The sequence below is a fragment of the Hyperolius riggenbachi genome, chromosome 1, assembly GCF_040937935.1.
Source record: "Hyperolius riggenbachi isolate aHypRig1 chromosome 1, aHypRig1.pri, whole genome shotgun sequence".
Taxonomy (NCBI): Eukaryota; Metazoa; Chordata; class Amphibia; order Anura; family Hyperoliidae; genus Hyperolius; species Hyperolius riggenbachi.
Window position 1 is genome coordinate 411,415,626 of NC_090646.1, and position 20,595 is coordinate 411,436,220.

The 20,595-nt window shown below is 43.3% G+C and overlaps 1 protein-coding gene across 5 annotated transcripts in view; it reads right to left on the bottom strand.

Annotated features, from left to right (window-relative positions):
• Window positions 1-4,043: 4,043 nt before the first annotated feature.
• The window catches only part of KANK1 (KN motif and ankyrin repeat domains 1), a 233,116-nt gene continuing 216,564 nt past the window's right edge, over window positions 4,044-20,595 (bottom strand). For all 5 annotated transcript variants that reach the window (XM_068235912.1, XM_068235903.1, XM_068235919.1 and 2 more), the window contains exons 7-12: window positions 18,416-18,503; window positions 14,758-14,977; window positions 11,656-11,798; window positions 8,420-8,620; window positions 5,876-5,974; window positions 4,044-4,972 (exon numbers count right to left, since the gene is read on the bottom strand). In XM_068235912.1, the coding sequence (XP_068092013.1) occupies window positions 4,907-4,972; window positions 5,876-5,974; window positions 8,420-8,620; window positions 11,656-11,798; window positions 14,758-14,977; window positions 18,416-18,503 (817 nt within the window). In that variant the 3' untranslated portion in view covers window positions 4,044-4,906. The remainder of the gene's footprint in view (window positions 4,973-5,875; window positions 5,975-8,419; window positions 8,621-11,655; window positions 11,799-14,757; window positions 14,978-18,415; window positions 18,504-20,595) is intronic.

Here is a 20,595-nt window from a genome sequence, read left to right on the forward strand (position 1 = left end):
GCCGCACTGCTCACGCGTGGAGAAGTCGGCAAGTAGTTAAGAGGCTCTAGCAGGACGTTGTTGTAAGTCAGCTTGTCATTAAGTGGTTAATATACTCTTTTGACATACATATTAAAAAAGTTAAATCCCTACGGTGGCTATTTATTTTATTTATCTTTTTTTATTATATGCTTATAATTAATTTAGGTAACTATGGGAGAGGGTGGGAGGGAAGGAGTTACTTTTTAATAAAGGCGTAATTTTACTATGTGGTCACAAGATGTCCTCGTGCATTATTTCCTATTAGCGTACTATAAGTACGCAAATAGGAAGTAATGCGTAGACGTGATGAATCGAAAGTTACAAATGATCGCGGCACCTCATTGATGCCGGCGATCATTCATACAGGGACTTCGTTCCTATTCAGTCATCTCCCCTCTAACGGGCGGCGGCGGGAGCAAGTGGTGGCCATCCGCAGCCATTGACGATTATCTACGTGGCTGGGCAGGAACTGAATTCTGCCCAACATAGATACACCGTAGCGAACCACGGAAGTGGTTAAGATGGATTATTTCAGGTGAACAATTTCAAGTCTTACATTAATTTGTAAGAAATGTTCTCATTTATTCTGTCTTATGATGAACTCATCACTTAAGTCATACTACATATGAATCAGTAGGACACACTCCTGATGGTGGCAGCCATGTTTATAGAATGAGAGGATCAACATCATAGGTGTGGCTTAGTACATCTGTAGCTAGATCATTAACTTTAGCATTTATTTTACTTATAATGGACCTCTGCTGTACATTCCAAAGTGAAAAAGTCAATGCAACAATGGATGACTTGTTCATGAAGCAGCAGGGAAGCGTTGTGGCAGCTTGGTAATGTGAATGGCACCGCACTCCTCTCTGTGATAGGCTGGCTCAATGACGGAGCTAGATGCAGAGGACCTCAGGCAACACCATGAGGCTCCTCCCACCCACAGATGACACAATCTATAAGCAGTCTTTGTAAAGGCAGAAAAGAAAGGGAGCATGACTAACCAACATAACCTGGATTTATGGCACAAGTTGTCAGTTGGATCTTATTGACCATACCTACTATTGGTGAGCCTTTTAATAAAAAAAAAAAAAAAAAAAAGAAAACTAGTATTTTCAAAACTTCAGACCTGCACGTATTGGACAGATGACACAATCTGCATACAACAGGCTCATGCCTCATTACATCACTGTGTCGTTTCCCAGGCAGTGCCAATATACAGCCTTCATTTGGTTGTACAGTGTTGTATTGCAGCAGAATATTTGCATACTGGCTGTACACAAGTTACGCTACAGCTGACATCAAGATGCTGTACATACTGTATTCTCTTTCTGTATATTACATGCACTGCATATACTTAGAAACACGTTTATACACAGATGTCAATTGTGTTCTAATATGCTTTAAATGAAAACTATAATGGTCTTAAAAATATTGCTAACATTGCTAAATAACGTAACCCATTCCTAATGTAAAAAAACTTAATTGCAGAAAAAAATACACTATTTAGTTTAGATTAGTGTGGGAAGTGGCCAGACACGTTGAGGATTTTATTACTGCCTGTGCCCCTACTGGAGGCATCTTCCCTCACTTCCCTCCCTCAGGCATTCATGGAATAAGTGGCTTTAGTATATATAATGGAAGTCTCAGGGACAGTTGTGCTTTAAAGAAACCCTGAACTGACATGTGGTATAGCGAGATCGTACCAATCCTACTTTAAGCTTGCCGCATTCCTTTTTAATTTTTTTTATTGCAACGGTTATTAAATCAGGGCTTTATCTGTGCAGTTGGAGCAGTCCTACTGCTGCGGCTTTCCTAAAAATGAATTTAAGGCCATAAAACCGCTCTGTGGCTGTAGAAACACTACTGATAGCATCATAGTGAAGGTCAAAGATGAAAAGAATTCCGAGTTGATGCAGGATTCTGTCTTCAAATTCTGTATTCAAATGTATGCAGCTTGAAATTGGACCAGTTGAATACCACCCAAGTTGAATACAAATTTGCATAATCCTGTATCAACTTGGAATTATTTGCATCTCAATGACCATCCCCAGTGATGAAAAGTTCAATAGGTCATAATTTCTCTGTGTGGGTGTTGATTAACCACTTGAGGACCCACCCTTTACCCCCCCTTAACGACCAGCGCTGCTGTAGCTGATCTGTGCTGGGTGGGCTCTGCAGCCCCCAGCACAGATCAGCGTGCAGGCAGAGCGACCAGATCGCCCCCCTTTTTTCCCCACTAGGGGGATGATGTGCTGGGGGGGTCTGATCGCTCCTGCCTGCGGGTGTTGCGGGGGGGGGCACCTCAAAGCCCCCCTCCGCGGCGAAATCCTCCCCCTCCCTCTCCTACCTGGCCCCCCCTGGAGATCCGGGCTGCACAGGACGCTATCCGTCCTGTGCAGCCAGTGACGGGACGTCCCCTGTCACATGGCGGCGATCCCCGGCTGCTGATTGGCCGGGGATCGCCGATCTGCCTTACGGCGCTGCTGCGCAGCAGCGCCGTACGAATGTAAACAAAGCGGATTATTTCGGTTCGTGTTTACATTTAGCCTGCGAGCCACCATCAGCGGCCCGCAGGCTATTCACGGAGCCCCCCGCCGTGAATTGACAGGAAGCAGCCGCTCGCACGAGCGGCTGCTTCCTGATTAATTAGCCTGCAGCTGGCGACGCAATACTGCGTCGCTGGTCCTGCAGCTGCCACTTTGCCGACGCGCGTTATGAGTGCGCGGTCGGCAAGTGGTTAAATAGCAACCTTGTAGGTGTGAAGTTACAGCTGGCTGAGGTATCACAAGTACAGCATAATACATAGATGATAATGCGATTGTGAGGGACATGCAGCTGCAAATACAGCTGGTCAATGAGATGCAAACATTCGGAGTTGATGCAGTATGATTTCAATTCTGTATGCAAATGTATACAGCTTGGAAATTTATTAATCACATTCCATGATGGCCAGATTCCGACTAATCCATTTTTTAACTACTTCACCCCAAAGGGATTTTTACCCTAACTGACAAGAGCGATTTTCACCTTTCAGTGCTCATCCCTTTCATTTGCCAATAGCTTAATCACTACTGATCACAATGAAATTATCTATATCTTGTCTTTTTCACCACCAATTGTGCTTTTTGGGGTTGATATTTGTTTCCAGTAATTACTTTATTTCCTATGCATCTTAAAGGGAAAAACAAGGAAAAAAATGAAAAAAATACACCATTTCTCCAATTTCATCCCCTATACTTTTAATATAAACACTGCTACTGTACATAAAATCCACACATTTTATCTGCCCATTTGTTCTGGTTATCACATTTTAATTATGTTCCTAGTACAAAGTATGGTGACAATATAGTATTTGGAAATAAAGGTGTATTTTTTCTTTGGTGTTATTTTTTTTCCACTATTTTCACGTGCACAGCGGCAGCAGCACTGTCTGACTTATAAAAACTTCTTGGAGCCATTAAGAGGCTCTAGCAGGACGTTTTTATAAGTCAGCTTGTCATTAAATGGTTAAAGGGACTCCGAGCTCAAGTAAAAAAAGAAAGTTGTACTCACCCGGGGCTTTTTCCAGCCCAGTGCTGGTCGGGAGGTCCCACGATTAAAGCGCGCACGCGCCGTACTGCCACGCCAGCCGCCGTGATGACGCGAGGCGGCCGGCGTGTGACGTCAGCCGCGTCATACGCGGAAGGAACAGCCCGACACTCAGCAGAGTGTCGCCCGGGCTGCGGCCGGTCAGCCATTCCGGAGCGGGGACTAGGAGAGGAGCCAGGACGCTGTCGTGGGACCTCCCGACCAGCACTGGGCTGGAAAAAGCCCCGGGTGAGTACAACTTTCTTTTTTTACTTGAGCTCGGAGTCCCTTTAAGCTACATACAGAATCTGCATAATCCTGCATCAACTTGGAACTATTTGCATCTCACTGACCATCCCTAGCAGCCAACAAAGCCCAAAGCAGTGTTCTTTCTCCCAGTAATGGACACACCACACACTGCGTCACATTCACATCCCACAGTACAGCAAGAATTCATGTGGCAGAAATAAGATCCGCATGGTGGAAGTTTATTGAGAAAATATGGCAAGAGTTTAAGGCACTTCAAACACTTAAACACAGAGATCTAAAAGAAATAAGACAAGCTATTATATAAATACGGACAGGCGAACAGCTTATTTTATGTATCAGGAGACATTCATACTTAATAACCTAAACTTTTGATTTTAATAACCATAATGATATTAATACATAGAACTAGACCTTTTTAAAAATATATTTATATATACTCAGCGTATGGCTTAAGCCATATACATTTTTTTCTTTTTTACAGATTAAAAAATATGCAGCAAATACTGAACTTTTCAACATTTTGTTGACAAGCTTTTTTCCTTTCTTGAATATAAAAGTTACATAATACATAGAAGTCCGGAGGACAAGTCCGTTCAGATCTACTGAGGGATACAACCGAACTCCATTACCAGCAGCCCAATAGCTGTGCCTGGCTAGATGTCTTGAGGACAGTCAATCAGTTCGGAATGGAGACCAAGGAGCAGAGTGACGGACCATATATAAATAGATCACCAGTAACGATGGCTGAGGTGCTATGGCACTTTCTAACACTGGAGGCTTCTCTTATGTAATCTGTAGAAAGTGTGAGTCCTTGGATTCCTTCTGTCATCCAGCATCCTCCTACATGAAAGAGTTCTCTCACTATACCAGCAGCCTGTAATGGCGAGAGTGCCTGTGCCCTGCATGCGGCTCCAGTCATCAGAGGACATCAGCATGCAGATATAGCTTCAGCCTGCCAGTGTGGCCAGGCACATGCCCAGGTACATTCAGCATCTGTCTGTCAGACACAGTAACAGGTAGCAGCACATCACACATGGCAGACATGTTAATTCTCAAATGGTCCTCTCTGTGTGGGACTGGGTGGAAGCTTCTTGGCTAGTCTGGGTGTGCCCTGTAGAAAACAAAAATGAAAGGATTGTTTATACAAATGTAAAAATATGAATAGTTCAAAATAGTTTTGCCTCTAGACAGCAGCCATCCACAACCCAGTGATGTGCATCATGCAGACAAAGGCTGACCCCTAATGAGTGCACCCATATAACATCTCCTATGCTTGTCCAAGTAACTTCAGCTCCATTTCATGGGGAAACAGCATAGCTCCCAACTGTCCCTTTTTTGGAGGGACTGTCCCTCTTTGGGAGCCCAGTCCCTCTGCCTTACCCATGCAGAGTCCCGAACAGAGCGTAAATGAGAGGTTACTTATCTGGGTCTCGGTATTCCACTGACCAGATTTCCCTTCAGTCAGTGGCACCTCTAGCTATAGAATACTTAGGGGCACCTCTAGCTACTTAATACTGAGGATAGCTTTTGCTACCTAATACTAAGGCACACCTGTAGCTACCTATTACAGCCAAGAGAGGAGTGACAGCTGGGCCAGCCAGCACACTTGTGGTCCAGTTCTGTGGGTGTTTTTTAGGGTTCGTAGAGGGCGAAGTCTAGCGTGCCAAGACATCTGTGCCTATAGGCTCCTGTGATGCAAATCCGGGCCTGGTGCAGAATGAGAGTTGAAGCGAGCCCACCGCCCCCAAGTATTATAACATGCCAACAAAAGTCTTTTACAGTGTGTAATAGGCTGCATAGCTTGTACTGATCCTCCATTAGAGTTGTAATCTTGAGTACTGAACAAAAAAAAAAAAATCTACCCACTTCAACATTTGACAAGCTAAAGGGAAGAAATAATTACAGAATTGAACATGCAAGAAGATGAGGTACATTACAACATTAGAGGAGAGTAAATGTAACACAAGCATCAGATTCTACAACATTCAGTACTGAGTCAATCAGCTGTACTTACTGGAGATTGTGGTTTAGAAAAATTGACATGAGCATAAAGGAGGACAGCGATATCCTTATGGCCAGCATCCAAAGCAATCGACAAGGCTGAGCTACTGTCCTACAACAAAAAACAGCAAAGATATCAATGTAGTAAAATACAATGTAAACTCCTAAAAATATGATATATTCTACACAATATACATTATAGAAAGTGTCACATCCTAAATTGACGTCACATGGGGCAGTTTTATACTCCAATCATTGAAACCATGTTCACATCATTAAGTCGTGCTCGGCTCATGCTCCTCATGGGAGGAGGTGAGACTGCAGCTCATCATCTGATTAGCAGAAAGAATAATGGTGTGTGTGTGTGTGTGTGTGTGTGTGTGTGTGTGTGTGTGTGTGTGTGTGTGTGTGTGTGTGTGTGTGTGTGTGTGTGTGTGTGTGTGTGTGTGTGTGTGTGTGTGTGTGTGTGTGTGTGTGTGTGTGTGTGTGTGTGTGTGTGTGTGTGTGTGTGTGTGTGTGTGTGTGTGTGTGTGTGTGTGTGTGTGTGTGTGTGTGTGTGTGTGTGTGTGTGTGTGTGGTCACTTCTAGGTGTCAAATGAGTGCAGTAACAGTGAAGCCCAACCAAAACTCAAAACTGAAAGGGACAATTTCTAAGAGCAATCAGGTTGGTGCGTAGGGGCGTAGCAACAGGGGTTGCAGAGGCTGCGACCGCATCAGGGCCCTTGGGACAAAGGGGCCTTCCCTCAACTGCAGTATTAGCTCTATTGTTCCTGTGCTCATAATAATCACTTCTATAGATACTTTGAATAGTGGTAATTATGAACAAACTGCTCCCCTTCCCCTTCTTGCACCTCTGACACTGTAGTTGCCATTGGCAGGCTTTGGTGCACCATATAAATTGTTATGTATAGAGTGCTTGGGGAGGCCCCAATGTAAAACTTGCATCGGGGCCCATAGCTACGCCACTGTTGGTGTGAGTTTCAAAACAGTGCAAACAAAACCCCCAAAATAGTGGTAAGAATATTTTGTTACATGGGCCGACTGTAATACAAATTGTCTGGCTTCCTTTTTCCTCCTCTCTTTGGATTCAGCTAGTAGGTAAGCAAATTAGATGTGGCCATGTGACACACAAAGTAGCCAGAACAATAGGTTCCAGGTTACATTTCCCAGCATCCCTGCATTACAGTAAAAACCATATGCCCACATACGTGAGTTCACAGGATTTAGGTGGTGAGCACAACCCTAATGCTGGGTACACACTATAAGAGATTTTCTGGGCGATTTACTGTCAGATCGATTATTTCCAAAATGTCCGATCCGCTTTCCGATCGATCTCCAAGCAATTTCCGATCGATTTCCTATCAAAGTGAATGGAAATCTATTGAAAAATGCTCAGAAGTCGATCGGAAAGCACATCGGACATGTTGGAAATAACTGGGACAGGGCAACTCAAGGCCACAAATATTGTGTAACAGAATAAACAAAAAACAGACATTTCACAAGTAGGAAAGTTGTGTAATGTCACCTCTCCTGCTCACCAGTCACAGATTGTATCTTCATCCACTGCCTGTCATGCGTTCCCCCAGCTACCCTCTGTGGCCCACATCCTTCAGCCTTGCTCTGGGCCCCACTCTTAAACGCTGGTATGAAGAGAGCAGGACCCAGAGCAATGCTGGGACACTTCAGCAGCAAAACCTACCTATAATGCACAGCGGCCGAAATCCAAATGCAAGTCAAAACTCAATCATGCAACTACATATAAAAGTGATCCAGAAACACCACAGCCCAAGTCAGAAACCTCATAAGATGAGGTACGACAGAATACCCTGACAGCTCATAGTGACCTAGAACCACTAGGATATTATAAGGGGCTTAAAGGGACCAAAAATAAATCAATAAAGAAAAGCTATGCTAAATAAAAATTTGCCTCCTAAAAACAAAAAGGTATTTGCAATATTTCAGCCTTCTCTCAGATCTCCCATGATGCACTGCTGCAAATCATCTCTTTATATCCCTGCAAGTCACACAAACAGAATGATTTAGCAAGGCAAGGGATGGCGACAGAACAGCGCTCCAACACTTATTTAAGCACGGATTGCTATACTTACTATCCATTAGGGCATTCCAGTCTAATCCTTATTATTGTGAAGAGACATTTTAAATGGTAGCATCTGTTTTTCCTCAGTATAGGGAATTCATTCAGCTATAAAGTGCATAAAGTAAGAGGATTAGTATGGCTCTGTAAAATGAATAGGCCATATAGGCACACTGTGCAATCCAACGGTCCTAGATGGGTCTCTAGCTTTCAGGGTCGCAAAGGGATTATTTGCATATTTAGCAGTGATGCATCATGGGAGATCTTTCTTGCTCTTATTAATTGCATATACCTTCTGTTTTGAAGAAGTCAAATTCATATTTAGCATTTTTTTTCTGTAATAGGTCTTATTGGTTGCTTTGGGCTCCTTAGAATATACTAGTGGTTGTGAACTCCCATGAGCTGTCTGGGTACTCTGTAACATTGTTATTTTGAGAAGCTAGCTAACGGTAATTAACTTACATTGTCTTCAAGGGCAGCATTGCAGCCAGGCTGAGCCAAAAGCAGCTTCACAATCTCCACATGTCCATGTTCACTTGCACACATCAGTGCTGTGGAGCCTTCATCATCTTGTATATTCACATCTGCGCCACAGGCCAGGAGCGCTCTGACCATGTCTATCCTCCCATGACTCACTGCCAACATCAAAGCTGTCTGGCCAGCCTGGAAATAGAACAGCAAAATGAGCAGAGGCCCAAGTAGCAGCAACAGACAATATCACTACAGATGTGAGGAACAGAATCCTACAGCAATGCACAGAGCAGACTGCAAGGTGACAGAACATATATTTATTCTCATCAGTTTTCATCTCATTAGATGAATGCTTTCTTTTATAGGCTGGCACACACCATACTTCCGATTCGTTTTTTTGATTGGACATAGAATCTGATCAGGTAAAAACAATATACAGTAAACTGACTGCCATCCACCAATTCCAAGTCCAAAATCGTTCCCTAGCTCGATCAGAAGCAACTCGGACATGCTGGAAAATATTGATCGAAATACTGGCTATCCTTTCGTGCGTATGTCTTATCGATCCAATTTCGATTAAGGCCTCGTTCACATAAGGGCCGTGTCTTTGTGCTTTTCAGAGCGCATTGCGCTGTGTGTTCTGCAAGGTATTGATTTTCCTGTGTAATTAAATGTGCCTTGTTCACATGTATGCGCTGCGCTGAGATGCGTTAGAAAAACAGTGTTGCATGCATTTCTGTGCGTTGAGCTGTAAAGCCCACATCAATGCAAGTGAATGGGTGTGATTTTTTGCAAAAAGAAACGCATACAAGCGCATGCGTTTTTTATCCCTTATTGAAAAAAAAAATACATTTTCAGATGAAAACAAAAAACTTTGACAACTGCTACAATAAGCAAAACTTGCTTAAAGAAAGCACACCGCAACGCACTGAAACGCGCACAAACGCATGCATTTTATATCATGTGCTTTTACACGTTTCTCAACGCACCCAATGTGAACAAGGCTTTATACATACACACGGAAGGATAGCCAGTATTTCGATCAATATATTCCAGCATGTCTGAGTTGCTTCTGATCGAACTAGGGAACGATTTTGGACTTGGAATTTGTGGATGGCAGTCAGTTTACTGTATATTGTTTTTACCTGATCAGATTCTATATCCAATAAAAAAAAAAAAGAACTGGAAGTATGGTGTGAACAAGGCCTTATACTGATTTGGAAAAACGATCAGGAATTTTGAATAAACTGCATACATGTGTATACTAGCTTTCTTTTAAATGCAGTTGATGCCAAATCTGAAAGCCTAACTTCTTCTCAATCAAAAACACAATCTGTGGTAAAATTGCATGGTGTGTACCAGCCTTTACACGGTCTTTCTAATAAAGTTAGATGACATGCAAGCAAGCAGAGAAAGCAGTCCCTTCTTCATTGCATTGTGCACAAGCTTTACAAACTGATGCCATTGACTCTTCCTGCTTCCCAGATTTCCTAAACATATTATTTGCCTGGATGAAAGGAATTCTCAAATTCAGTATCTCACTCACACCATTAAACAACTGTACTGCGCCGGCGGCATAGGGGCAATAGAGCTGCAGTATGAATGCATAGGGTTAATGATTGTTTGGATGATGGTTGACCAAAACCCTTGGCATCTGTTTTTCCTGTATTTAGGTTCTAGCGGGATGAGCATAGCTACCCTTCACTGTTTAGGTTTTGCCATGGCTGTAGCTCTTTTGCCCACATACCAGCACAGCCCACATGTGGACCTTTCTTCAGTTGCTGCCTTAAGGTGGCCATACACTTATAAATTTGCAGCAGATTCAACCATCAGATAGATTTCTGTCAGATGCCTGTCAAGTCCAATCTGACAGGAATCTGATGTGTGCCACACACTAGGGACAGATTTCCAATAGATTTCAGAATGAAATCTATTAGAAATCGATCTAGATGCATTATTGAACCATTAGATCCAATGGAACTCTATGGGCAATCGATCTGCTGCCAGCAGCACATCGACCTAGATTTTCCATCCTGTCAGATAGACCAAATTGATCGAAATTGGCCATAAATCGATCAATAGATTTGATAGAATCGATTTCTGATTGCTTCTAAAGAATCGATTGATCGATTAATGGCTGAAATTGACCAGTGTATGGGCCCCTTGAGCTCTTTTTTGGTGCTGTAGTGGTAGTGATCAAGATTGTTTTCCCTTGTGTGTCTTGAAACTCAGGTTCTAGACTAAAGTATGAAGTTTATGGATGTATGAGAAGCACAAATGGAGTGACAAAAGATACTATTATTATTATTTAGTATTTATATAGCGCCGACATATTACGCAGCGCTGTACAGTGTATACATATATATCTTGTCACTAACTGTCCCTCAAAGGAGCTCACAGTCTAATCCCTACCATTGCCATATGTCTATATTATTTAGTGTAAGTACTGTTGTCTAGGGCCAATTTTTAGGGGGAGCCAATTAACTTATCCGTATGTTTTTTTGGAATGTGGGAGGAAACCGGAGTGCCCGGAGGAAACCCACACAGACACGGAGAGAACATACAAACTCTTTGCAGATAGTGCCCTGGCTGGGATTCGAACCAGGGACCCAGCGCTGCAAGGCGAGAGAGCTAACCACTACGCCACCGTGCTGCCCAGCACTGCAGTCTTTTGGGAAAATGAAGTTCATCTGTATCGACAACTCTGCTATACAATACTATATATATGTCTAAAGCCGGTGGCTGACCTAATAGTAGCGGTGCAATGCAGTACAAGCACCACAGAAGTCAACCTTCATATGCTTAGCACCACCCCCCAGCTAATGCCGTCCTCCCTGCTGGGCAGGAAGAACATCACTGGATCCCATCGGTCCGCACATGCATGCTGCATCTTACCGTGCTCCCGTTATGTACACTTGCTGCGTCGCCCATTGACTTGCATTGCAGCAAATCCGTGCAATAGACACGGATCGCACGCTAACGCACTGCAGCCTTTGCGTTGGCGTTGCAGCGATTTGGATACACCATGTGCAAGGCAACGCAGTGTGCAAGAGGCCTAATACTTTCTTCACCAAAACCAAGAAGAGTCTTCTCTATGTGAAGTATACATGCCACAGAATATAGATGTGTGCTTATTTAATACCAGGTGCCAGTGCACAGTTAATTGCAAATCAATAAACTGTCAGCCTTCTTAGGCACCTCAGCTATGAAAATAAAATACAGGGTACCTGACTGGCTTTGGCATTAACATCTCCACAGCTGAAGAGCTCCTCTACCACACGCATATCTTTGGCTGCTTCTACAGCTGCCAAGGCAGCGAGCATGATGGGAGTGTAGCCAGCCTTGTTCTGGTGATCTACATTACAAACATCTGAAAAGGAAAAGAGACCATTCAGTTATGGAATGAAGATATTAGAAGAGGAAATGGTAGGGTAACTCAGCCAGCTTTCTCTGGCCAGGAGAGTTGGCCCCTAATAAGTACAATGTTGCTGCTCTTAAGTGTGCCAGAGCCAGTCACAGAGGTATGCGGTTACATTCTTTACAAATAACGACAACAATCACAATGTTAGAATTCTGTTTTTCTATTTTATTTGAGATTACCAAGAGACCAACTGGGCTGCCATAAAAGGACATTTTACTTCCCTGGGTGAGTACAGTACCATTTACAAAAAATGTAAGGAAAATGATGCCCACAAGCTTGGTTAGGAGGTCTGTTAGTTATGATGATGTGGCCAGTCATATAAGGAATATGCTATTTCGGATAATCACAGTGTTATTTAGCATTACAAACTGAGTGCCCATGACTGACCTAACAATGCTGTCTACATCCATGCATGCTTACGGGTCACAGATCACTGAAGGGCAAGGGACAGATTTAATGTTAATAAATGCTGCCATACTTTTACAGAGATGGAAGGACACATTGCTAGTACTGCAAGACACTTTCTTACAAGAATATCTTTATATAGTGACTGGACATATCTGTTCATACCTTTACTAGGACTGGACAGGATACTCTCCCAAGCTCTCATTGGTACACTGGGTCACAAGACGCTACCAATGTCAGGTGAGCTTAAAGTGTACCAGAGGGAAATCCGCACGGATCGTTCCCACGCCACCGTCCCCAGTCTTCTCTATCGCCGGTACCGGGTCCCGTAACTTCAGCTAGTCGAAGCCAGTCTGCGCAAGGCGCAGAGAGCGCACTGCGCTTGCACAGACTGGCCTCGGCTGGCCAAAGTTACGGGACTTAGTAATGGCAAGAGAGAAGGGTGAGGAAGGCGCGTGGGAGGGTATAAATCTTTTAATACTATTTCTCTCTGGTTTTCTTTAAAGTACCAATAGGAAGCTGGCAGGGGAACTTTGCTGTTATTTACAGTGGTGTTCTTCAATTGCTTAAAAGCGTGCAGAAAAGCATTTTCTCATGTACAGCAAGCATTTTTCACCCATGCAGAAGGACACGGAAGTGCGACAGTAAGCAATCCTGGGAGCAACCTGTTGCGTTTAGGATCAGTTAAAAGATAACTGTAGTGAGAGGGATATGGAGGCTGCCATATTTATTTCCTTTTAAACAATACCGGTTGCCTGGCAGCCCTGCTGACCTATTTGGCTACAGTTTGTATGAATAACATCAGAAACAAGCATGCAGCTAATCTTGTCAGATATGACAATTTCAGAAACACCTGATGTGCTGCATGCTTGTTCAGGGTCTATGGCTAAAAGTATTAGAGGCAGAGGATCAGCAGGATAGTAAGGCAACTGGTATTGCTTAAAAGGAAATAAAGTATGGTGACAATATATTATTTAGAAATAAAGGTGTATTTCTTCTATGTTGTGTTTTTTGTTTTACTGATCTCACAGGCACGCGCGCGGTAGCGCGCACATGCACAGCGGCAGCAGCGCTGTTTAACTTATAAAAACATCCTGGAGCTGTAAAGAGGCTCTAGCAGGACATTTAATGCACCTGCTTGTCTTTAAGTGTTTAAAGGACACCCAAGGTGAAAATAAACTAATGAGATAAACAATTGTATTTATCCTCCTCCTTCTAAATATAACTTTTCTGGTTATTGCACAGTTTTGTTTTATATTTAAGGGGGCTTTTAGGACCATTGTAGTCCCTTACACACTCCAATGAGTTCTGGGTCACCATGAGCTTGCTGGTTAGTCTGTACCTCTCGGGTTTACAAGCCCTACTCCATAGAGCCAAATTAATCCATGCCATGCACTGATGAGGATCAAACAATCCGAAACAGTCTGTATGCATGTTGGATTATTATGGCTCTGTACAATTTAACAAGCTGACACATCATTGCATTCCAGCGGTTCTGGAGGTGTGTTTAGCTTCTAAGGGTACAATGGTTAATTTGCATATATTCAGCAGTGGTGCTCTGGGAGACATCTCGAGCTCACTCTAACCTGAATTATCGCAAATTCTTTCTGTTTTAGGAAAGCAAATTTTTGTTTGTTTTATATTTAAATCTACTTTTTAAGTTTTTACTGTTTCATGACTTTTTCTCAATGACACATTCATTGAAGTATGCCAGAGCTAAAATCTATGAACTATTGACCCCTTTTATCGCTTTCCTGCTCTCAGAAGCCATTTACTACCAAAAAAGGGTTTTATGGCTGCAATTCCTTATCACTGAGGGTTACGCTATAGTCCGACCCAGTTCCGCCCCAGACAGAAACTGTCACTTGCATACCTGTTTTTTAATTCTTTCAGGCAGAGAAAGAAAAAAGGAACACAGGATAATTATTTGTGTACTTGGCACTGTACATACATATGTCTATCTCATCAAGTCACATATCACCTCGGATGTCCTTTAACTACTTGAGGACCACAGGCTTTAATACACCCCCCCCCCCCCCCCCAGTGACCAGACTATTTTTTACCAATTAGGCCACTGCAGATGTAAGGGCTCGCTGCAGGGCCGTACAACTCAGCAAACAAGTAATCCCCCCCACTCCCCTTTTTCTGCCCACCAACAGAGCTACATAAAGAGATTATAAATCTACCCTACACCATTCAATTTTCATATAAATTGATCAGAAAAATCCAACACTTCCAATCTTCTTTTATCAAATAAAAACAGAAAATTCGATCAGATCAGGGCGTTCACCATCGGCGGTGGGGAGTAAGCCCCCCCCCCCCCCCCCCCCCCCCCCCCCACTTAAGTTTGCCCTTTAAACTAGCCCTGTACAAAGGCAAAGCATTTACCAGGCCCTGTGGGAAGCTATGCATGTTGCTTAGTGTAGTCTGTGTGCAGAGCAGTATTAGACCACTTTATCATCACAGCACAACCAATACAAGCTGTAAATTATCATGCACTAACCTGCATCCAGCAGAAGTTTGACAATCTCAAAGTTGGAATGGGAGACGCTGTAATGAAGGGCTGTGTTTCCATTGCCATCAGCCATGTTGATGATATAACGCAGTACAGATGGGGAGAGCTCAGTAAATGCAGCAATGTAGTCTTCCACCATGGCAGGGATAGCAGACTTCTGACTCGATACCCGGAACCATTCATTTTGTATCGTGTTCAAGCACAGCCTCTGTCAATATGTTAGTGTTTCCAATTAAATAGCACATAGTGATAAATCAGGTAAGTAAGTGATCAGGTAAAATCTATTCAGGGTACAACAAAGGTTCTGTCACTGTTACACTTAGCCAAGCCTAGCATTCCTGATCATAGTTTAACCAGCCAGTGTGAGCCCCTGAGGCCAGCAATACTGTGCGTGACTGAGCAACTCACCTCTGCTGTCCTTAGGCAACTAGAGGAGCACTGATAAGGTAGCCACAGAAGCTGAACCTCCAGTCTCCAAATATCAGGCAACTACATCACCTGCCTACCATTTGAAGACAAGCCCACAAACACAGCAAAGGAATAACTGCTGAAACAGAGCATGCATATTTTATCCAACAGATCTTGGCCAGCTGTATGCCAATGCAGTGGTGAATGAGGCCTCTCGGTTCACAGCCAGGTAGGCTCCTGCTGTGAAGTTGGTACAAAAATAATCCAGCTCCTCAGTTTATGAAACCTCCAACTCCAGGTATCCAAGATTGCTCCAACTCCTCGACTCGGACTCAACAGCCTGGTGGTTATACAACACTTCTCGATTGCTTGCCATTAAAGTGGATCAGAGATAAACTTTTATTCATTACATAATTGTGTTCCTTTCATATAGTTTATAGGGCATTCCTCAAGCCAAATACTTTTTTTGTTTTGTTTTAATACTCTAATTCCCTATAAACTAAACAAGCCTCACCCACAGCTTTTCAGAGAGCCTTGGCACTCAGTCCCAGGTAGCAAGGGCTTGTGGGAGCTCAGTCTGGGCAGGAGGTTACTAGACAAAGATTTCAGAGGCAGAGGGGAGGAGGGAGGAGGAGAGGGGATTGAGCTGAGGGCTGGAGATGCTATAAGCTTGCCTCAGTCTAGTGTGACAAACAGAACATGGCTGCCCTCATTGTATCACAGCAATAAATATTCATAAACTTTTTAAGATGTTTGCAGCTAGATTTGCTGTGTAAACTATCTAAACTTTAGATAAGATATATAGACAAGTAACTTGTTATAGTTACTTTTTCATCTCGGATACGCTTTAAAGCAGGAGGATTAGCCATATTATGCCAGGGAAAAAAACATAAGCAGATAAATACTTGATCTACTTCCATAACACATGTATTGTACTGTCCATGTTTTGATTTCAGTGAATGTTTTATAGTAAATGAAGAGAATTCTGTTCCTGGTGGGAACCATGTCTTTTGCCCACAGTTTGAGGCTAAATAGTGATGTAATTTCTTCCCTTAACTGTTTTTTCTTTTCTCCTCCAATCACTGAGTCACCTCAACCTTGCTTGCAAACTTAAGTGAGCAGAGATCATGTTTCAGCTAGGCAGGGAAATAAAGGGAAGAGGAGGAAAATATTTATAGATAAAAATAACCCCCAGCATGCAACTGTTTGGCAATGGCTATTAAAGGGCCAGTGCTCCTAAGGTATGTGATAACTCCAAACCATAACCGCAGAAAAGGTTTTGAAAGTTTTGAATGCAGGATTAGCATCTTTATCATTTAATACACTCAGACCAGTTGCTGTTGAAATTAGATTTTTTGGGTGAAAATCCTGCTTTAACCACTTGATGACCCACCCTTTACCCCCCCTTAAGGACCAGCGCTGGTTTGATTGATCTGTGCTGGGTGGGCTCTGCAGCCCCCAGCACAGATCAGGGTGCAGGCAGGGAGATCAGATTGCCCCCCTTTTTTCCCCCCTATGGGGATGATGTGCTGGGGGGGTCTGATCTCTCCTGCCTGCTGTGGGTGGCGGGGGGGGGGGGCACCTCAAAGCCCCCCTCCGCGGCGAAATTCCCCCTCCCTCTCCTACCTGCTGCCTCCCCCTGGTGTTCCGGGCTGCACAGGACGCTATCCGTCCTGTGCAGCCAGTGACAGGATGTGGTCTGTCACATGGCGGCGATCCCCGGCCGCTGATTGGCCGGGGATCGCCGATCTGCCTTACGGCGCTGCTGCGTAGCAGCGCCGTACAAATGTAAACAAAGCGGATTATTTCCGCTTGTGTTTACATCTAGCCTGCGAGCCGCCATCGCCGCAGGCTATTCACGGAGCCCCCCGCCGTGATTTGACAGGAAGCAGCCGCTCGTACGAGCGGCTGCTTCCTGATTAATTAGGCTGCAGCTGGCGACGCAGTACTGCGTCGCTGGTCCTGCAGCTGCCACTTTGCCGACGCACGTTATGAGTGTGCGGTCGGCAAGTGGTTAAGGAATGCATTTCAAATGGTCTGACAAGAATGATATCTCATTCGGATAACTATAGAGCTTTCATTCAGGAAGTAGGTAGCTGGTCAAAATGATGATATCTACAGACTATTTCAGCTGATCAAAGCACCATGGCTATGGTACACCTTTTGGTGAAATTCTTCTTTCCTATAATCCTGTAGCGGGTCTACCAACCTTTCAGCATGGGCTGTTCTCACTAACAAGGCTGTAGAGCCAAAGAAAGTATTGCTTTTTGGTTGGACCACTGGCCCTGCTTGCCCCTAGTCACATTCCCGCCCGGCACTTGGTGACATCATTGTCTGATCTGTATAGCAGTGTAAAACCAAGCCACAGTCACATGGGAAGGGGGGTGGAGACAGTAGTTAAAGGGAACCTAAATCTGAGAAGGATATGGATTTTTCCTTTTAAAATAATACCAGTTGCCTGGCAGTCTTGCTGATCCTCTGCCTCTAATACTTTAAGCCACAGCCCCTGAACAAGCATGCAGATCAGATGCTCTGACTGAAGTCAGACTGGATTAGCTGCATGCTTTCAGGTCTGTGATTCAGCCACTACTGCAGCTAAAGAGATCAGTAGGAGAGTCAGGCAACTGGTATTGTTTAAAAGGAAACATCCATATCCTTCTCAGTTTAGGTTCCCTTTAAGTCCTCTGTGACAGCAGAAAGTCTATAAAGAATGTTTCACAATTTTGCTGAAAGATGATTTTAAAGAGAAACCGAGACCAAGAATTAAACTTCATCCTAATCAGTAGCTGATACCCTCTTTTACATGAGAAATCTATTCCTTTTCACAAACAGACCATCAGGGGGCGCTGTATGACTGATATTGTGGTGAAGCCCCTCCCACAGGAGACTGAGGGCCATTTTCCTGTTTGTGAACCTCATTTCATAGTGGGAAATAGCTGTTTACAGCTGTTTCCAACTACCAAAAAAGCAAGCAGCAGCTACATCACAGTAAAAATGTCACAATTTGATAAATGTCAGAATATAAATAAGGGATTTAAAAGATTTTACAATGTGCAAACACTGACTAAATCATTTATACATAATTATTGTAAAAATGAAGCACTTTTTTATTACATTATTTTCACTGGAGTTCCTCTTTAAGCCCAGTGCAATTAGCTATTCCAGTAAGTGCATAATTTCCTGCAAAACTCCAGGAAATTATATATAAATACACATATACATCTTTTTATGTACTTACCACATCCTTGTTTGCCAAAGCTTTTGGGTCATCAACAGCTTCTTTCAGCACATTGCATGCAGACATCATCTTTTCACTTAACTCATACCTATAGAAGCAAGTGAGATTAGTATGAGCTACTATTACGATCATAGAGAAGAAAAAAAAGCATCATTTTATATGCGGTTTTCTTGAGTCAGGTTAATTTTGCAAGTTAAAGTGGCCTCCACTTACAGGAAGCAGTAAGGTACAATCAGAGCGCACTCATCCATGATCTGCATCCAGCTTTGGTGTCTTATTGGAGTTAATTCATGGCTCATTTGCATACTCGATGGAACTCTGCCAACGGGGCTATTTGTCGCCGCCTTGGCTGAGAATCTAGATGCATGTGTGCAGGTGTCCCTGGTCTCATTTAAAGATCCAGCATGATTGATCTTTAAACAATGGTGATCTCAAAGTACGTCATTTCCCTACTATCCCCACCCCCAGAAGCTGCTCCAATCTACACTTCCGCCCCCCCCCCCCCCCCCAACCCTTCCACATGGCTCTGTACAGTGCTTATTTCTTGATGGGAGACACTAATGATGCATGTATATGTACCTTTATTCATACAGTTTATGTTATCCAAGATAATACACTATGGCCTCAGTTCACTAAGCTTTATCGAACACTTTAGCGAACGTTTGATAATTTACCTCATGAGTGAAATCTAATTTTGAATTCACTACAGTGTTATAGATTTATTGATCATTTTATCAATAAAACATTCGATACACAGGGCCGAATTTCTGGGAAGGCCAGAAAGGCCACGGCGATAAAATAAGATAAAAAGGGCGGCATGACTTGGAGAAGAGGTCAAAGTAAATCATCTCTTCTGGTCCCGCAGCCCTGCACTAATAGCGGAATTCCACAGTTCCCCAATCCCTGCATCTCTCTCTCACTTCCTGATGTGTTATAACAATCAGGATCAATCATAACTATCACCTGATAATCCATTCCTCTGTATGATGGACATACAGATCGATGTGAGAAATACCAGAGACTTCAATTACAAAGCAGATAGAACTAAGTCCTGCTGAGTTTTAATGCAGGCATTTACAAACATCAGTGAGCTCTGCTAGTTTCTTCACCTCTTTTACAGCTGTGACACTGACCCCAGCAGCTAATTGCTTTCTTATCTAACCCTAATTTATGACTGTTTCTCTTTTTTTTCCTAGCTAGCAGTGAACTCTTCCCTGCTTCAGTTAACTCTTTCCTGACTTATTTTCTGTCCTTCAGCTCCTACCATCTATGAAAACTGCAGGAATAAAAATGCCGTTTGCTTCCCTTTCATTTCTAAACTGTCACTTTAAAGGACACCTGAGCTGTTTCTACCTCTATGCTAGTGTGTATGGTTTGGCATCCTTCTACTTTCCTGTAGCAGTAGAGAATTGTACCATCTTAGCCATCAGCGAAAGCAGAAAGTTTTGAATCAGGATGGACCATTTATTGGCTTAAAAGAAAAAGAGTAAGCTTTCTGCTAATACGCCTTCTTCAGACTTTGTTCCTGTATGCTGTCAATATGTTAGAGCACACCACCATATGTACATTCAGCATTCAAAGAGATGCATAGATTTTTCAGCAAATGTAAATAAATGTCATTCAGATGCTTTAAAGTGGAGCTGAACTCTTGCACAGCACAGAAGGAAAACTGAGACATGCACCCTGTATGTATTTAGAGAGCCTGTCTAATTCCCCCTCCTCTGTGTCTAATCACAAATTGTAATTTGATCTCTATACTGTGTCACCTGACTGCCACAACATCTAAGCTCATTTGAAAGCACAGGATGTTAAAAATATGTCTGCTTCCATAAAAGCACGAAGTAGACACTGCAGATTTATTGCAGGATTTGTATCAGCTGTAACAAAGAAATGTTTTTATTTAAGGTTATGTTGTTGCATATCTTTTAGAGCAGAGAGGAAGTTCTGAGGTCAGGTCCACTCTAATTACAACAGAACATCCAAAGTGGGTCTTGACAAGATGTTTGCTAATTACCTGTTCTCTGTTTTGGATGGGCTTCTCTCCATTGCAGTTCCCTGCCACCTGTTTGTGGCTCCGACTGCAGCCAGTCACACAGAGGACAAAGAAGCAGCGAATGCTCTGACCACTCCCGCTCCCTGTAATTTCCCGCTCCTGCCCAGATGTGCACAGCAACCGAGGC